This window comes from Corvus moneduloides, chromosome 6 (genome assembly GCF_009650955.1).
Source record: "Corvus moneduloides isolate bCorMon1 chromosome 6, bCorMon1.pri, whole genome shotgun sequence".
NCBI lineage: Eukaryota > Metazoa > Chordata > Aves > Passeriformes > Corvidae > Corvus > Corvus moneduloides.
Window position 1 is genome coordinate 46,105,155 of NC_045481.1, and position 14,895 is coordinate 46,120,049.

Here is a 14,895-nt window from a genome sequence, read left to right on the forward strand (position 1 = left end):
TGGCTGAGGACTGATAGCACAGAGACAAACAAGGGACGCTGACAGATTGGTGAATATTGGGTGGGATCATTTGTCAGGAGATGTGATGAATCACTGTGGCGCAGCATTTCATTTTCAGAAAGATCATTTTCTGAAAAATTCAAATTAAAGGCAGAAGAGACAGCTGGGGGTGTTTTGGGAGTTCTCATTTAAATCAAACTTACAATTAGAATAAAGGCATATTGAAAAGTTCCTGGTATTCTAAAAATATTTTGAGGAAAGAAAAAAAACAGAGGTTAGAAGAAAACAGGAGGGCCTGGAAGAGCACTTGTCAGCTGTGCCCCACAAATAGGCCTTGAGTTTTTCTTACCCCACTCTAGTCAAAGCCAGTAGGAATCATATGTCTAGAGCTTCAAGCAGTGCTTCAATTAGGAGAAAAATATCCATCTTATAACCTTGTACACAGGTTATTTGAGCAGAGGTCAATGTGCTTTTAATAGGACTGCACGTAGAGCCTGTGCTCCTCACAGTGTGAACAAGAGCAGTGCTCCTGTTTAATTTTGTCTGGGCTGTCAGGAAGTCCAAGGCTGCGTCAACACTGATTAATTCATGCAAGGTAACACATTAATAACAAATGGAAACGGGGGGAGACAGAGGGTGGGGGGCTTCCTGCTGGTACTTCAGCTGCAGACACAAGTGCCAGGAGGCCACAGGCTGATCCCTGCTCCCCCTTTCTCCTGGAGCCCAGTGGCCATCCACAGACTCTGGGTGTACAACTGTTCTGTTCTGTACCTTATTCCTAGGGGATGATGAACACCTTTCTGACCCTAGTGTAAGCAAGCAGAAGAGTGTGAATGCTTCAGGGAGTAGCTCTGTGACAAAGAGATTTAAAACCAACTGCTCTTCAGAGAATAGCACACTGTTGTATGTACAGCACACTTGATTAGAAGGTCAGATGGAAACTTCAGTAAAAGAGAACTGTGTAAAATCCTACCTGTACCATCACTCAAATAAATATAAAGTCCTCTCTGTGTGTATATGTGTAAAACTGGTATTTCCAGATGCCTTCCCTGTCAGTGGACTTGAAATGAAAAGGTAAAACAATCTAGCAGTACTGTTTCACAACATATGTTTGCCTCTTTCAAAGTTGTAGCTTGCATAGAGGTGAAAGAGAGAGAGAAGGAAATGAGACACATTGTGTGGGTTTCTAAAAAAACTTACATCCTCTTCCAAGCGAGATTCAAGCAAGCACTTTGTTTTCAAAACAACAAATAATGATGGGTCATACCATGTGCAGGACTTGATGTTGAGGCTTTCTGAAATAGCTGTGGGAGAGCTGGTCCCATAGTGCCTGTTTTCTTGACGAATGCTCTGCAGGTTACACAGTTTCTGAAATATGGCAATCTGATGCCAGTTGTATTCCCAGTATAAAGGCCTGGCACTTTAAAGTAAGTGGTTAATTGGATGAGGAAGAGAGGACTTGCTTTCATTTTGCCTCAGCAAGTTGCTTGCTAGTGAGGCTTCTCCAGGTAGAAGGCAGATCAGGAATGCTTGGTGACACAGTCCCTTGGTGACACAATCTCTTGAGGCCATGTTAAGGCACACCTGGACTACCAAAACTTTGCTCTTGATCTCTGTGAATGTTAATTTTAAGTTATAAATTATCATTACGTTAGTATCAATCTCAAATAGGATGTCAAGATTGCAAAGCAAAACTTGAGTGAGGAAAGGCAAACTTCGCATTTTTCATCCTTTTGTTAACGTGGCATTTGCCCTTCAGATAAGAATCAGTGTTCTTTCCCTTGTTCCATATTAGTGCTGATATGAACCTAAGGCTGGTGTGTAGCTCTCTCACTCTACAGGGCAGATATTCTCCAGTGAGATAAATTAATATTCAAAATAGACCTTTCTCTTTCATCTTCGAGGTAGGAGATCGCCTAGCTGGATTTCTGTCCTCACCTGCCCTCAGTTACCCTGTTCCTCTTCACTTCTGTCAGTTTCTGAATACGAATTAGATTTTCAACAATTAATTTACCTCACTGCCTCTGAGAGGACATTAACTAAATTTCCAAGCCTGAGACTGGCATCACAACCATGGCCTTCCATCCTAATTGATGGCTCTGCTGGAGACCACAGCAGGTCCAGTTGAGACACAGGGAGCTTGAGGGTAAGTGCAGAGCTGAAACACAGTTCAATCTAATTCTTAAATGAATGCTAGGAATCCCCAACACATATAAGTTTATCGTTTATTGCCTGTAATTTTCTCAGCTAATTCCAAATTTAATGACAGCTTTCAGCTTTGGTGCTCTCTTCTAATTAACATACCAGTGACTCTGTATAATCTCTGTGTAAAGCCAAAAGCAGCTTACATGATAATTACAGGGGGATCACAGCACCTACTGTTCAAGGAAGGCATCTGTGAGAAAGGCCTCACATGGTAGTTAAGGTGCTGAGATTAAGTTGTGCTTAATTTTAACTTGTGCTGTTTCTTGTACTGCCTCAAAGCTCTTTTATTACTGGCTCAATATGATGCTGGTAAACTTTCAGGAGGGAAACAAAAGAATGGGACAGATCAAGCACGATCTTTTGCACATACAGCAGAGGCTTCCTGGACATGGTGAACTTGTGGGGTCATAGTTTTTTGTAGAGTCATGTTGTTGAGTAATCTTATATTTGCTTCATAATAATTATGGTGTAGTGGGTTGAAAATTCCTTTTTTCCACTGTGCAAGGTGCTTTGTGTCCACGTTTTTAACAGCTGCTGATGAAAGCAATTCTGACTGCACAAAGCAGAAGGAAAGTCCTAGTGTATGGCAGAAGCAGAATACCTTTGCTGCCTCTGTTAACTGAAAATTAACATTGGTTACATCATTTTAGACACAAGCCCTCCCCAGTTGGAATGACAAGTGCCAGGGGGGCAATCACTGGGGAGTACACCATGTCTGTCTGTTTTCCAGTAAGGAAGAGTACACATTAATGCCCTTGGTTACAATTAAAGATACTAAGCTAAAAGAAAATGCTGTATGTAGATGAATGTTTTCATAGGTAGGCCTCATTTGCGAAAATGAGTGATTAAACTGTGTCCAGTCTCCCTGTAGTACTTTGGTGGTTAAGTGAGAAGGGAAAACGTGTATTAGAGATCTCTGTCATGGGAAACATGAAGGTAAACTCAGAAGAGGAACTCCTCATGTTATTTACAAAGTGCAGATACCTGTAATAGATACCAGCTCTACTGGAGAAAGGCATTAAGAAGTGTTGATTCACCTTTTATTAATATCAGAATAGGACCATTGTCCAACATCTCTCTGCTCTGTGCACTTTGATTCTGAAATGTGGTACTCACCAAATCTTGAATTCTGTGCCTTTTGTTGTTTGTTTTAGATTGACAAGTATGCTCAGCGGGATCTGAAGAAAGGACTTCATTTGTATGGGACAGATGGAAATATTGGCCTCACTAATGCATGGAGCATCATTCAAACAGATGTAAGTCTGAGCTCTCTTCTTTACCGCTTCTTCTTTACCTCCTGGGTTCTGTAACAGCACGTTCTGGGTGTGAACCTAATTAAATCTCCAATTCCCAAGCCATTTTCAGCAACTAAACTCTCTGCTTTTTGTAACAAGCAGTAATTTTTATTTATTCCTCCTTTGACAGGAAATATCTTCTTTCTTTTAAAAGGTTATATTAAGTTGATGCCTCAATATCATGTAGTTCTGTGTGATGTGGAGGGTGAAGGAGCTGGTCAGACAGGAAACAAGCAGTACTTCTCTTTAAAGTCAAAGGGGGTGGCTTATGTTGGGATGAAAGGCAATAGCATAGCAGCAAAGAACCTCTTCAACCACTTCTTCATTTCTGTCCTGTCTCCTTTCACTGCTATTATTGTTCCCACTAGCGCGTCAAAATGGAAACAGACAATGGTGTTTGCAACCTCTTCCTACAGTCAGTGCATTTTCCCCAGCAGAATTCAATCATCCTCCATCACAGGTGGACTGGGAATGTTTTTTGCTACATTGCCACCGCTGTTCCTTTGTCTTGATTCTCTGACAGCCCTCTGCCAGTGTTCATCTCCTAAGGACTGGTGAACACTGGCTTCCTGCTGTCCTTGTCTGAGGAAACACCATCACTGACAGTTCAGGTTTATTAGCTCTGTACTTCTTGTTTCATGTTCAGTTCAGTCAGTTCTCCTGAGGGTCATCTTTCTGATTTCATGTTCTCTGATTCTTGAACAGAAAAGTGCTCCAACTTCTCCTCTGTTTTAGGCAGAAGCACTTGCACTGCCCTGGCTTCACTCAAAAAGTCTTGCATAGCTTTCTCAATTTCTCTCCAGAGGTGCAAGTGTGGTACAGACAGGAGAGCTTTAGTCTTGCCTGATGTCTTAAAGGGATCAAAGACAGTAACCTCTCCCAGAAGTCTACTCTTATGGACAATACAAGGTAACAGGAGCAACATGCTGTTAAAAAGTGATCTGAGAAATTAAAAATTTGGGATCACTAACAGAACAAAATAACTCATTTGCCAAACTCCACATGCATCTTTGGGTCTGCAGGACCTGTCTGTTTTGAGTGCAGTAGGTTGCCAGCAACACTCCTGTGTGTGAAAGACAAACAGCTTGGGTCCAGCAAACAAGCCAATTCCAGTCCTTCATCCCAAAAACTGCATATGAAAGGTTCTTTCAGATACCTTTAAAAGGCCTCAGCATATTGCAGTATTGTTAATAGTTTCCTCTTCCAATACTTTTTCCATTTTCCAATACATCAGATATGAAAAGGCATCAATTACTGACAAGAGAGATGCATTTTGTGGTGCTAGCCCGAGAGTAAGCCATGTGAAATACAAATAAAATTTTTAATATCGTTGCTAATATCCAACAGTATTAGTTTACTATTTTACAGTAACTTAATTATGTGTAGTAAAAATATAGTAAAAACTATTAATATTAAAATGTTTGCAGTAAGTATTAATCTGCTTTCAGTGACACACCAAGAACTGTTAAAAGCATATAGCAAAGGTGGGGGGAAAACAGTGTTTGGAGGACTCATGGGATATAAACACCATACTTCTGCTCCCCTTTCTGTAAAATAGATATAACAATATATGCAATGTCTAGTCCACATAGTCACATTTTTTCAAGATCTTCACAAGCTGATTGGATTCAGAAAAGATGTAAAAGAATAATAAGAATTTTGGAAAGTGGCATTATGGTGAGAAATTTTAAATACCTTATGTAAACAGGCAAAGATGAAGTAGTGATGTGATTGCAGTCCTTAAAGAGAGAGCAAGAAGGAAAAAGGGTTTTTAGAGAAAAGGGCTCTGTAATTGATCCAAGAGCTAAAAACTCAAGTTAGATGTACCTGGTGGTAGGATGCCATTGTACAGCAGGACAGTAGATTCTTTTTCTCTGAAGAACAAGACCTGCCTTTTTGCTTGAAGGAAATGGTCACGTTCAGTGCCCAGCTTGGGTTTGAGGCAGGACTCAATAGTCTTGTGGTTTGTCCAATGCTGCAAATCACGGTCAATTGTCCTGATAATTCCTTTGATCTTGAAACCCATTATAGTTTAAAGAGTGTCTTACAAGTTTCAGATGACACTCATGTCAGCTAACTCTCAGGAGCTCAGAAGGTGACGAGAAAATGCCATCCCAGGGGCTGTGTGCAGCCAGGGGACATCACTCGCTCATGGCCACTGTGAAATTAGCCCATGCCAGCTTGGCAGTACCACAGTGTCAAAGTCACTGTGCTCCCCATGCTGGGCACTGAGGAGAGCAGCAAAGAGCTCCCACAGATCCATTTTTGCCACTCTGCACAATGGGTTTTCACATGTATCTTTCAAAACTATGTGGGTATAGACTATTGCAGAGGTGCAGCAAAGACAATCCCATTATGGCTAATTATGTAAAACACTTTGTAGTTGAATAGAGCTATCTAAATGGCAACTTGGGGAGTTTTTGTGTAATAATCATTATCTCTTACATCCCTAATCAGTAGAGTGTAATCACTGATTGGAGGATTAGGGTGATACAGGGGATTTTCTCAAAGGAAAGTCCCAGCCCAGGCTTGCTGTTTGCATTGTGTCTCCTAAGGCTCTCAACAAAACCCACAGTAGAGCAACCATGTTGCTACACAGGACAGTGTCTTTCCTAATGGGAGACATCAGTCATTGGTTGAGCCATGGGCTGTGTCCGTACACGAATGGAAAACAGCAGCCTCACAAACAAAATGTGCCGTGCAAGAAACATGACAGAACTCATAGTGAGCCCTTCTCGCTTGTCCCCTCTGCATTTGCACTCCTTTCTTTGCTGAAGTATTTTTCAGGTTAAAGCAGTAGCTCAGACACTCTGGCATAGATCTTCATTTCTCCCCAGATTTACTTAGCTAGAGACTATCCCCATCCTGCATTCACTAGGTACTACTGTGTACGGCAGCTTTGGCTTAAAGGAGGAGGAAAAAGTTTGTTCAAGAAACAGAACCACATTTAGATGTCATTTGACTTCTGTGGGACTGGCCAGTCAGAAATGAGAGGGGAGTTTTGACTGGGAGTGTGGAAGCCTAGTGTACACAGTGACTTGTGAGTGGTGATAATTTCTAAGTGTGAAAGGCCTGAGCACCTTTTGAGGAAGGTTTTCTTCTGTGAAACCTTTGTGCCTTGAAAAATGGTTTTCCTCTTTTTAACAGAAGCATACAATTTTGAGAAACTGTAAACAAGGGAAAAACAGGGCCTGTCTTTTAAGAGGAAGTCGCAGTTTTGGCTGATGCCTGAGCTGTTCCTGTTACTGATAAAGGAGTTGGGTTAAGCTGCACACCTGCAAAGCGTGAGAGGAAAGGCAGTGGACTCATTTTGCAGTCCTATTAAGCCTCTAGGTCAGGGAGCTGTTTCAAATCAGAATATTCTATTGATTTCTTTTTAATACCTTCAGCTAACCAAACTCACAGCCTCTCTCAATAGCGTTTCAAACCTTAAAAGGATCAGAAACACAAGCAGATGAATTCTGCATGTTGTGACCGAAGACTACGAAAGCTTACAAAGTGATTTTTAAACATGACTAAAATTCTAATAGTTCAGGAGGTAAGTTACTCTGAACTGCATTACACTCCTTACCCACCAGGACTGGTTAAAGTCACAGGTGGAGATCATTAGAAAATGAGAAACAGGCATTAATTTTTAAAATGTTGCTTCATCCCCAGCATCTTTGTGATGAATATTTGAGCACTTCTTTTAACTAACCAGGCAGTAATTCGAGAAGCATGCAGAAAACCTATTAGCTTCACTGAAGTGAGCAAATTCAGCTCACTTTAGCTGCTGTGTAATGCCTTTTCATGTCTATTTAGACCACTGTAACTGAGAAGAAATTTGACCCATCTCCTTCTGCCCAGTCATTGATTCTGTTAGATCTAGCCATACTTTAGAATTACTGCTGAAGTAATCCAAACCACCCATTAAACATGAGTTTTAGAACAAAACTTATCTCACCACTTTTCACAGTGATGGAGGAAAAGGGTGTATAGAAGATCCCCTACTCTGTCTCTAGTTCTTTGCCACATTCACAAAACCAGAAATCAAGGCATTGCTAAAAACTGTCTGCAACAAGGATTGAGTATCTGTTTATTTTCACAAACCCTATCCCAGCCTGACTGACTTTGCAGGAATTTGGCAAAGAAGATAAGGCCCACTTAGCCTTCAGTATTGGGATTACCTCTAAAATGCGTACAAGTGTCCAGCTCCTTCCCATTTTTGTTGCACTGAGATAGAAACTTCTTAAATGCATTACTCCCTTTTAAAGTGTGTTAGTCTGGGTACCCCAAAATAAGCACTGTTAGTTTTTAATATTTCTAAAAAACTTAAGTGTATTGTTCCCTGTTGAAAGTAGGAACGGAACTAAGCAATTATGCAACTTGTCTAATTCTATCACTTAACTAGTGAAGGGAACAAGACAGGACTGTAAATGTGACCAAAAAATGAATGTGAATGTAGAATGAAGTCTCCAATTGTTTCATGCCTGGGACTGGCAGAACATCAGCCTTTGTGGTAGAACTGGCTACAAACAAAGTGCTGGTGACAGAAATTACCTTTCATGTGCCCTGAGCTTTCTCCATCCACCAGGTGTAGGCCTGTCTCCAACTATCCCTGCTTAGAAACCTTGCAAATTTTTGAGAGAACATTGCTCTCAAATCTAAGAGGACTCTAAAAAGCCCTCAATATTCTCCTTTCTTCTAATGGTCCCTCATCTCCCTGAGCAGTTTGGCTGCTTACTGTTCAGCTGCATGAACCTGGGATAAATCAGTTGCTTGTCACATGATCCAAAATCACTCCTGCAGTCTTTCTTTTCTGCTTGGACACCCGTAATGAAGTCTCTGAGTTTACTGAGCTTTCAGCTTATCTGCCTTTCTGGCTTCTGACTGGACCCCTTTGCTGAATCTGAGCTGGTGACCCATTCAATCCCATTGCTGCTCATTTCCTTGTTCCTGCATCTCTGACTTACTGCCATGGATCAGTGCCCCTGCTCCCTAGAGATGCCAGTTACTGGACTTGGCCTTCCCTGAGCAGTACTCACTCACTTGCTTCTGCACTCTCAGGTCTCTATGGTGTTAGAACTCTTCTGTATTCATCACCTCTCCTTTAGGGCTATGGATCATCCACTGCTTAATCCCATTGCTCATCCTTTGTCTTCCAAAGATATTTCTTCCAGCTGTAGTTACAGACATTATTTCTTCCAGTTCCAAGACTATTGATCCTGTGCTATGTCCTTCTTTTATACCTTGACCTTCTCTTAGCCCATTCTCCCATTGCTGTGTCCGCTGTGCTCTTGTACAGAGAATCTGTGTGGGCAGGCAGTTTGTGTCCAACTGCAGCTTGTCTTCCCAACTGCATCCCTTCCTATTCTCACCTGGTGCTTTACCAGGAATTTTTACTCTTTGGAGTCCCAATCCTCGCTCATGGCCTAGCCACCTTCTGCGTCACAGGCTCCATAGGAGCAGCTGTCCTCAACCTGTTAGTGAGCACTTGACTACAAAACCCGCGCTTCATCTTCATCTCCTTAGTCTGTCAGACTGACACCTTCAGCCATGCATTATTATGGGGAGAAGGAGTCTAGTCCTGATTTATGCAAACTTGTGTCACTTGTGTTTGGCCAGAACATCACTCAAATGTCTCAGCCCTTACCGCTGCACTCTCTACATCACAGATGAGCCACATTTTTAAGGCTTGCTGTTTACAAGCTGTCACTTCTCACTGTCTGTCAAAGAGCTGCCTCCTGACTCTAATGATGACAGCCTGCAAGACCTTCTTCTTGTTAGATTTCCAAATAAACCAGCCTTTCTCAAATGCATGCCATGTGTTCCAGGCTGCTCCTACCCGCTTTTGGGACCTGTTACACATGGACCTCCTGTTTTCTGTGCAGGAACATAGAGTAAAAAAAGAAAGGCACAAACTTTTTTTCTAGCTTCATGTCAGTTTGTAGAAAATGAAACCTGTAAACTTACAAATCAAACAGTTGCAAGTAGAGGGTTGAGTTCTGCCACAGACCACATCAAAATTTGGAGCAGAAACTTGGAGGGATAGATGTTAGTCCAGTAAAGTTTTCTGACTTTTCCTTGGCAGAAGAAAAACTCTGCTGTGGGGACTGAAACATCTCTATCAAGGAGGACTTTGTGAGTGCTGGAAGCATCATATGATGCATGAGGCAGCGTGTGACACCTCTGCCCTCTATGGGTCTGGAGTGGCACATTTTGTGTGTGCAACAAGACCTGAACACTACAACTCTACCTACAGCCTGAACTCTACAACTATTCTATAGCAAAGGAAAACTCCCCCTCTAGCCAGTGTAAACGTCAGGATCTCAGTTAGGTCTTTGGCCCTGGTGATGCAGATGTCTGCACGATTATGAGTCTGTCAGAAACAAGAGGAGTGATCTCTGTAGGGATGCAAAAAATACTCTTCAGGCTTATATAAAATCACATTTTAAAAAATAAGATCTTGGCAAGTCATTCTGGGACTATGTAGGTGGCTGGCACAGCCCTGAAAAAATGTGAGGTACTGTGAATAGCAGAGAGCAGTTGTGCCGCCCAGTGTTGTCTTGTTTTACTCATTGGTGCTGAAGTGTCTAAATACCAACAAATTCAACTTCCGAGTCCGCATAGGGGTGACAGATGGTGTATACATCTATATGGTAATGAGTCCTAGCTTACTTGCTATCACAGGAATATACCAGTTCCAAGGGGAAGATGGCCACAGAGCTATTCCCCATACCACGGTGTGTTTTCTTTACCTTTCATCCCACTACCAACGTCAAACAGACCTTCTGATTTAGCAGTGTTGTGATCTCTGCACACACTGTGGCATTGTAGGTAGACACTTAAGGCACCGCTATTAGAGCAGCATCAGATGATGACATTAAAGAAGTGCACCACAGAGAGAAGAGGAGGAAATACATCTTTTGCTGACGGGCAAAGACTTTCAAAGGTGATTAGTAATTAACAGCTTAGTGAGAAATTTGCCTTGTTTACTTCAATCATGATCCCAGAAGTAGTGTGCCGTAGAGATCCCAGTATCTTCATTTCTTGGGTGCTGTACCCTTATCTTTTTTCCTGACAAGCTGCAAACAACTGTTATAATTCTGCTCAGTCAATAACTCAATCTCAGTACTTGTCTGAGGTTGTTCAGTTCCAGCTCCTGCAGTATCCTCCCACTGCAAATAGGTGCCTTTACTTCTTGCATCAACATTAGCTGCGTACAAGGCCATATTTAAACATAATAAAAGAGTGGAGAAAAGGGTCTGGTTGGGTAAAGCTGAGGAAGAACTGTATTTCTTTAAAAATTCAAGCCTCTGCTGGTATAATCAAAATGCACTGAGTGTCAAGCTCCAGGAGGCAAAGTCAGAACAGGCAGAAGTCAGTGATGGATCACACTTACGGTATCACCTAGGTTCATCTTTTTCCAGTTCAGATGCTGTGGAGTCTCCAACTACACAGACTGGTTTGAAGTGTACAACACAACCCGGGTGCCAGACTCCTGCTGCTTAGAATTCAGTGAGAATTGTGGGCTCCATTCCCCAGGGACCTGGTGGAAAGCGGTGAGTAGCTCTGTAGCACACAGCAGCAACTGCCTTGCAGCCCTGGTGAAGGGCAGACAGGTACTCATTTGCAGGGCTGTACAGATGATAAGCTGTGCACCTCATTCATAGATCCTAATTCACCTTTCAGCAGGTGCTTTCAGAAGGCTCCTGTTGAGCTGTGGCCTTTGACCTTCAATGAGACTCCCTATTTAGTTATTTTTATGAGCTGGTTTATTTTCAGGAGGCTCTAAGCTGTTGTTTCACATTGCAGATAGGTCCATTCCAACACTGATCTGCAGCAGAGACTAGTGACATCTAGCTAGGAAATGACAGGAATGTCCTTTTTAGTGTCCCACCTACTGGAGTCAGGTAGCAATAAAGGCAAATGGTTCATGAACACACACAGGCCCTGGAGCAGCAGCCATAGCTTATCACTGCCCAGGCAGTCCTGAGGCAAGAGGACTGTGTGAGCCTGGAGCACTTTTCTCCCACCAGGAATTCCCGTTCAGGGGCTTCTGCTGCACAGGAGCAGAGTGGGAACTGTTCCACTGAGTTGCCAGTAGCATGTTTTTTCATTGAGTTTCTGCACTTGCCTGTAAACAAATTCAAAACTCCATGGGATAATTTCCCTACAATGGCCTCAGCAAGATCTTTCCGGAACAGATAGTCAGAGCCTAAATACATCTCTGAAATTAGCTCAGCAATTCTTTGTGCTAATTACAGGTAGTGCGATTACACAGGAGGGGTGTGGAGTGAGGCCACCTGATGAAGTGGAATTGTAACTAAGTTTTGCTGCTTCTAATGGTTTGTGAAGACAATAAGTAAAAAGCTCTCTTGACTTTCTAGTGAGATTTCATATGCATGGATTGGCACTCACAGAGGCTGAGTTCACATCAAACACTTCCTTACACTTGTTGAGTAGCTCCAGGTCATTTTTTTAAATAAAGGACTGGAAAGTTCTTCTTTTATTTTATTTGGGATAGCAAGAAAGTGAGCACAGGTTAACAACCTGGCTTCTGGTGGGCATTAATAGTTTTTCCCTTAAATGTATATAAAAGCTACTAACTGAAGGCTGAATGATTCTTGGATATGAACATTTACAAGACAGGGGGGCACTGTTTTTGCACAAGGTTGTCTTACAGACATTATTATTATTTAAAGAAAGGTTTCACTTGGGCCCATTCCACCCTCCCTAAAACTGGACCAGTAAAACAGGGCTACAGCTACTGCAGAATTTAAAGCAGGAAGAAAATAATGGAGGAGTGCCCATACTGCAATTTGAAATGATGGAAAATGGCATGAAATGGGCCCATGCGCAGCAGGAGCAGCTACTGAGCCACTCACACTGGGACTTTGGGTATCATGTGTATGTATGTATTATAAGAAGTGTTTATGTCCCTGAAACATGGAGAAAATGAAAGTCTCATTCTAAGGTTCTAACTGCTTCCAACTGGGTTTTAGAGGGAAAAGAGGACCCAAACCCAGTGTTTGTTTATTTGTTATAGTTTAACCACTGTTGGCAACTAAGCCCCACACAGCTGCCTGCTCACTTTCCCACCAGTGGGATCAAAGGGAGAAGCAGAAGAGTAAAAGTGAGAAAAGAATGGGTTGAGATAAAGACAGTTCAATAGGGAAAGCAAAAACCATGCTCTGTGTAACCCCTGCTCAACAATAACAAAAACATCTCCAGATTATCAACCCTGTGTTCAGCACAAATCCAAAACACAGCCCCATACCCACCACTGTGAAGAAAATTAACTCTACCCCAGCCAAAAACAGCACAGTATTTTTAGGCCCAGTTTATATGGAGCAGTGCTCATGCAGCATTTTGAAGGTGCACTTTTTTGTGTCACTAAGATTAGTACTCCATGTTCCAGCTTGAACCCAAAAATACATTGTAGTTGCTCCAGCACTGAAATGATAAACCAGGCTACCTAGCAGCTAGGTCAGATCTGTGTTTTCTCTGGATGTATATTCCTAGAAGAGTAGAGCTGTGTATTTATGGCTAATACAATATTCTTGTTTTGTTTTTATTTTAGCCTTGTTATGAAACTGTGAAAATATGGCTCCAGGAAAACCTACTGGCAGTGGGAATCTTTGGATTGTGCACAGCTATGGTGCAGGTACAATTTAATAGCAATTTTCAAATCCTATCTAAGTAACCATAGATTCAGATATATGCTGCTCAAGCAGGTTTTAATAATTTTGCATGATGGTAGAGGAAAATTCTGCAATATTTAAGTACTTTGTGTTTTGCTTTAGTTAAAATACTGTGTACAAGAACTAGGAATACTGCACAGTGTTTTATGATGCATTGCAAAGAGCTGGCACTTTATCAAGTGGTTTATCTAACTCTGAAACTGTACTTGGGAGGGAAGACTGGACTCCAGACACCTAGTCAGGGTAGGATGAACTGCCTTTAGGGTACCTGTATTTTCCAGTTAGTCTCCAGAGAGGACTTAGGCTAAATATCCAACTTCAGTATAGTCTAAACCCATAGCCCAGGGTAAGTTGCAAATCAGGATGTGGTCCCCATTAGTCAACCTTGCCAATAAACCCATGCTCCTTTGCTGTTAATGGCAGGGAAACTTAAGATTGGCATAGATTTGCCTATCAGATTTTTGAGTTGCAGTTCTTTCCAGTGTGGCTTTGGTCAGAGAAGAATCTGTTGTCCATCACTTCGTGTCTTACATGCCTGTGCCTTTAATCCAGCCTGCTGTGGTTGTGCCATAATGGCACAACCTGAGGATACACAGGTGAAAGCTGTGCTGGAGCTCAGGCTGGTTCAAAGTGCCTTTCCTAAATGCAGTGAAGATCTAGCTTTAGTTTCCAGCTCCCCCTCTCTCCCACTCAACATGCAAGCACAAAGGGTGGCGTTGCTGAGCTAATTAACACCATAACTGCAGATTAACCCATGGTTGTTTGGTTTGGTTTGGTTGGGGTTTTTTAAAATTTTGTCTGGTATGCCACTAGCAACAGCAAGAGAGAGCCTGGGATCAGCATTCTGCTCACATTCCCACTGATGACAGATTAGGCAGAGTGGCACATATCTTACTCTCTTATATGTCATGTGTTGGCTACAACTTATTAATGCAAATGCCTGATGCCTCACAGGCCCAAATTCAGTAGAGTTTTGGGGTTTGTTCCAGTATAGTAAGCAGACATGCTTAGGGAAAAAAGCACAAGATCATATGGCAGACAGACAATTTATGACTGTTGTTAATAGATTACTATAATTTAAAAAAATGCCAAACCAGCTTTTGAGCATCCAGTCAGCATTTAGGGTATCTTTAAAGGATACACTAAAACCCCCCAGCAGCCCATGTCAGAGTCCTTCTCATAAATAGCCTAAATCAGTTCTAAGACAATACTGTCTTTCTGACAGAAAGACATCACAAGTTTGCATGGGAGAAAACACTTCAGACAATTTAAAAATGCAAATTCCTATTCCGAGTAGATGCTGTGCAATGCAGGGAAAACACCTCAGAACACAACAGATTTTCAGTCTGTCTTCCAGCTGCGTGGTGTGATTGAATCTACTGCTGGCAAAAGTTTCTGTGCACTGTCACCTAAAATGAGCTGGGCTCCCTCTGTTGCTGCTGTTTCAGTGTTGTTCTGGCCCCAAGCATGTGACAGTTTTTCATGTTAAGAATCTTACAGAATTGTACAGTGACATCATTTGAAGGACATACAGTACATGTGACAGAAGCATCTTCCTCAGTCGTGCATGCTTCAAATTATAAACCAAATTCAGCCACCACTGTTTTGTTATGTAGCTGTCCCTGAGGGTGTTCCTTTGCCAGGAAGCAGAAGGCAGTGTTCAGGGATACTTCCAAAAGGCCAGTGCTTGCTATAAATAGCACACCAAAACC

The 14,895-nt window shown here is 42.1% G+C and overlaps 1 protein-coding gene across 5 annotated transcripts in view; it reads left to right on the top strand.

The window, feature by feature from the left end:
• Window positions 1-14,895, top strand: part of TSPAN4 (tetraspanin 4) — a 429,626-nt gene that overhangs the window by 405,207 nt on the left and 9,524 nt on the right. For all 5 annotated transcript variants that reach the window (XM_032110834.1, XM_032110833.1, XM_032110832.1 and 2 more), the window contains 3 exons: window positions 3,360-3,461; window positions 10,910-11,041; window positions 13,063-13,146. In XM_032110834.1, the coding sequence (XP_031966725.1) occupies window positions 3,360-3,461; window positions 10,910-11,041; window positions 13,063-13,146 (318 nt within the window). The remainder of the gene's footprint in view (window positions 1-3,359; window positions 3,462-10,909; window positions 11,042-13,062; window positions 13,147-14,895) is intronic.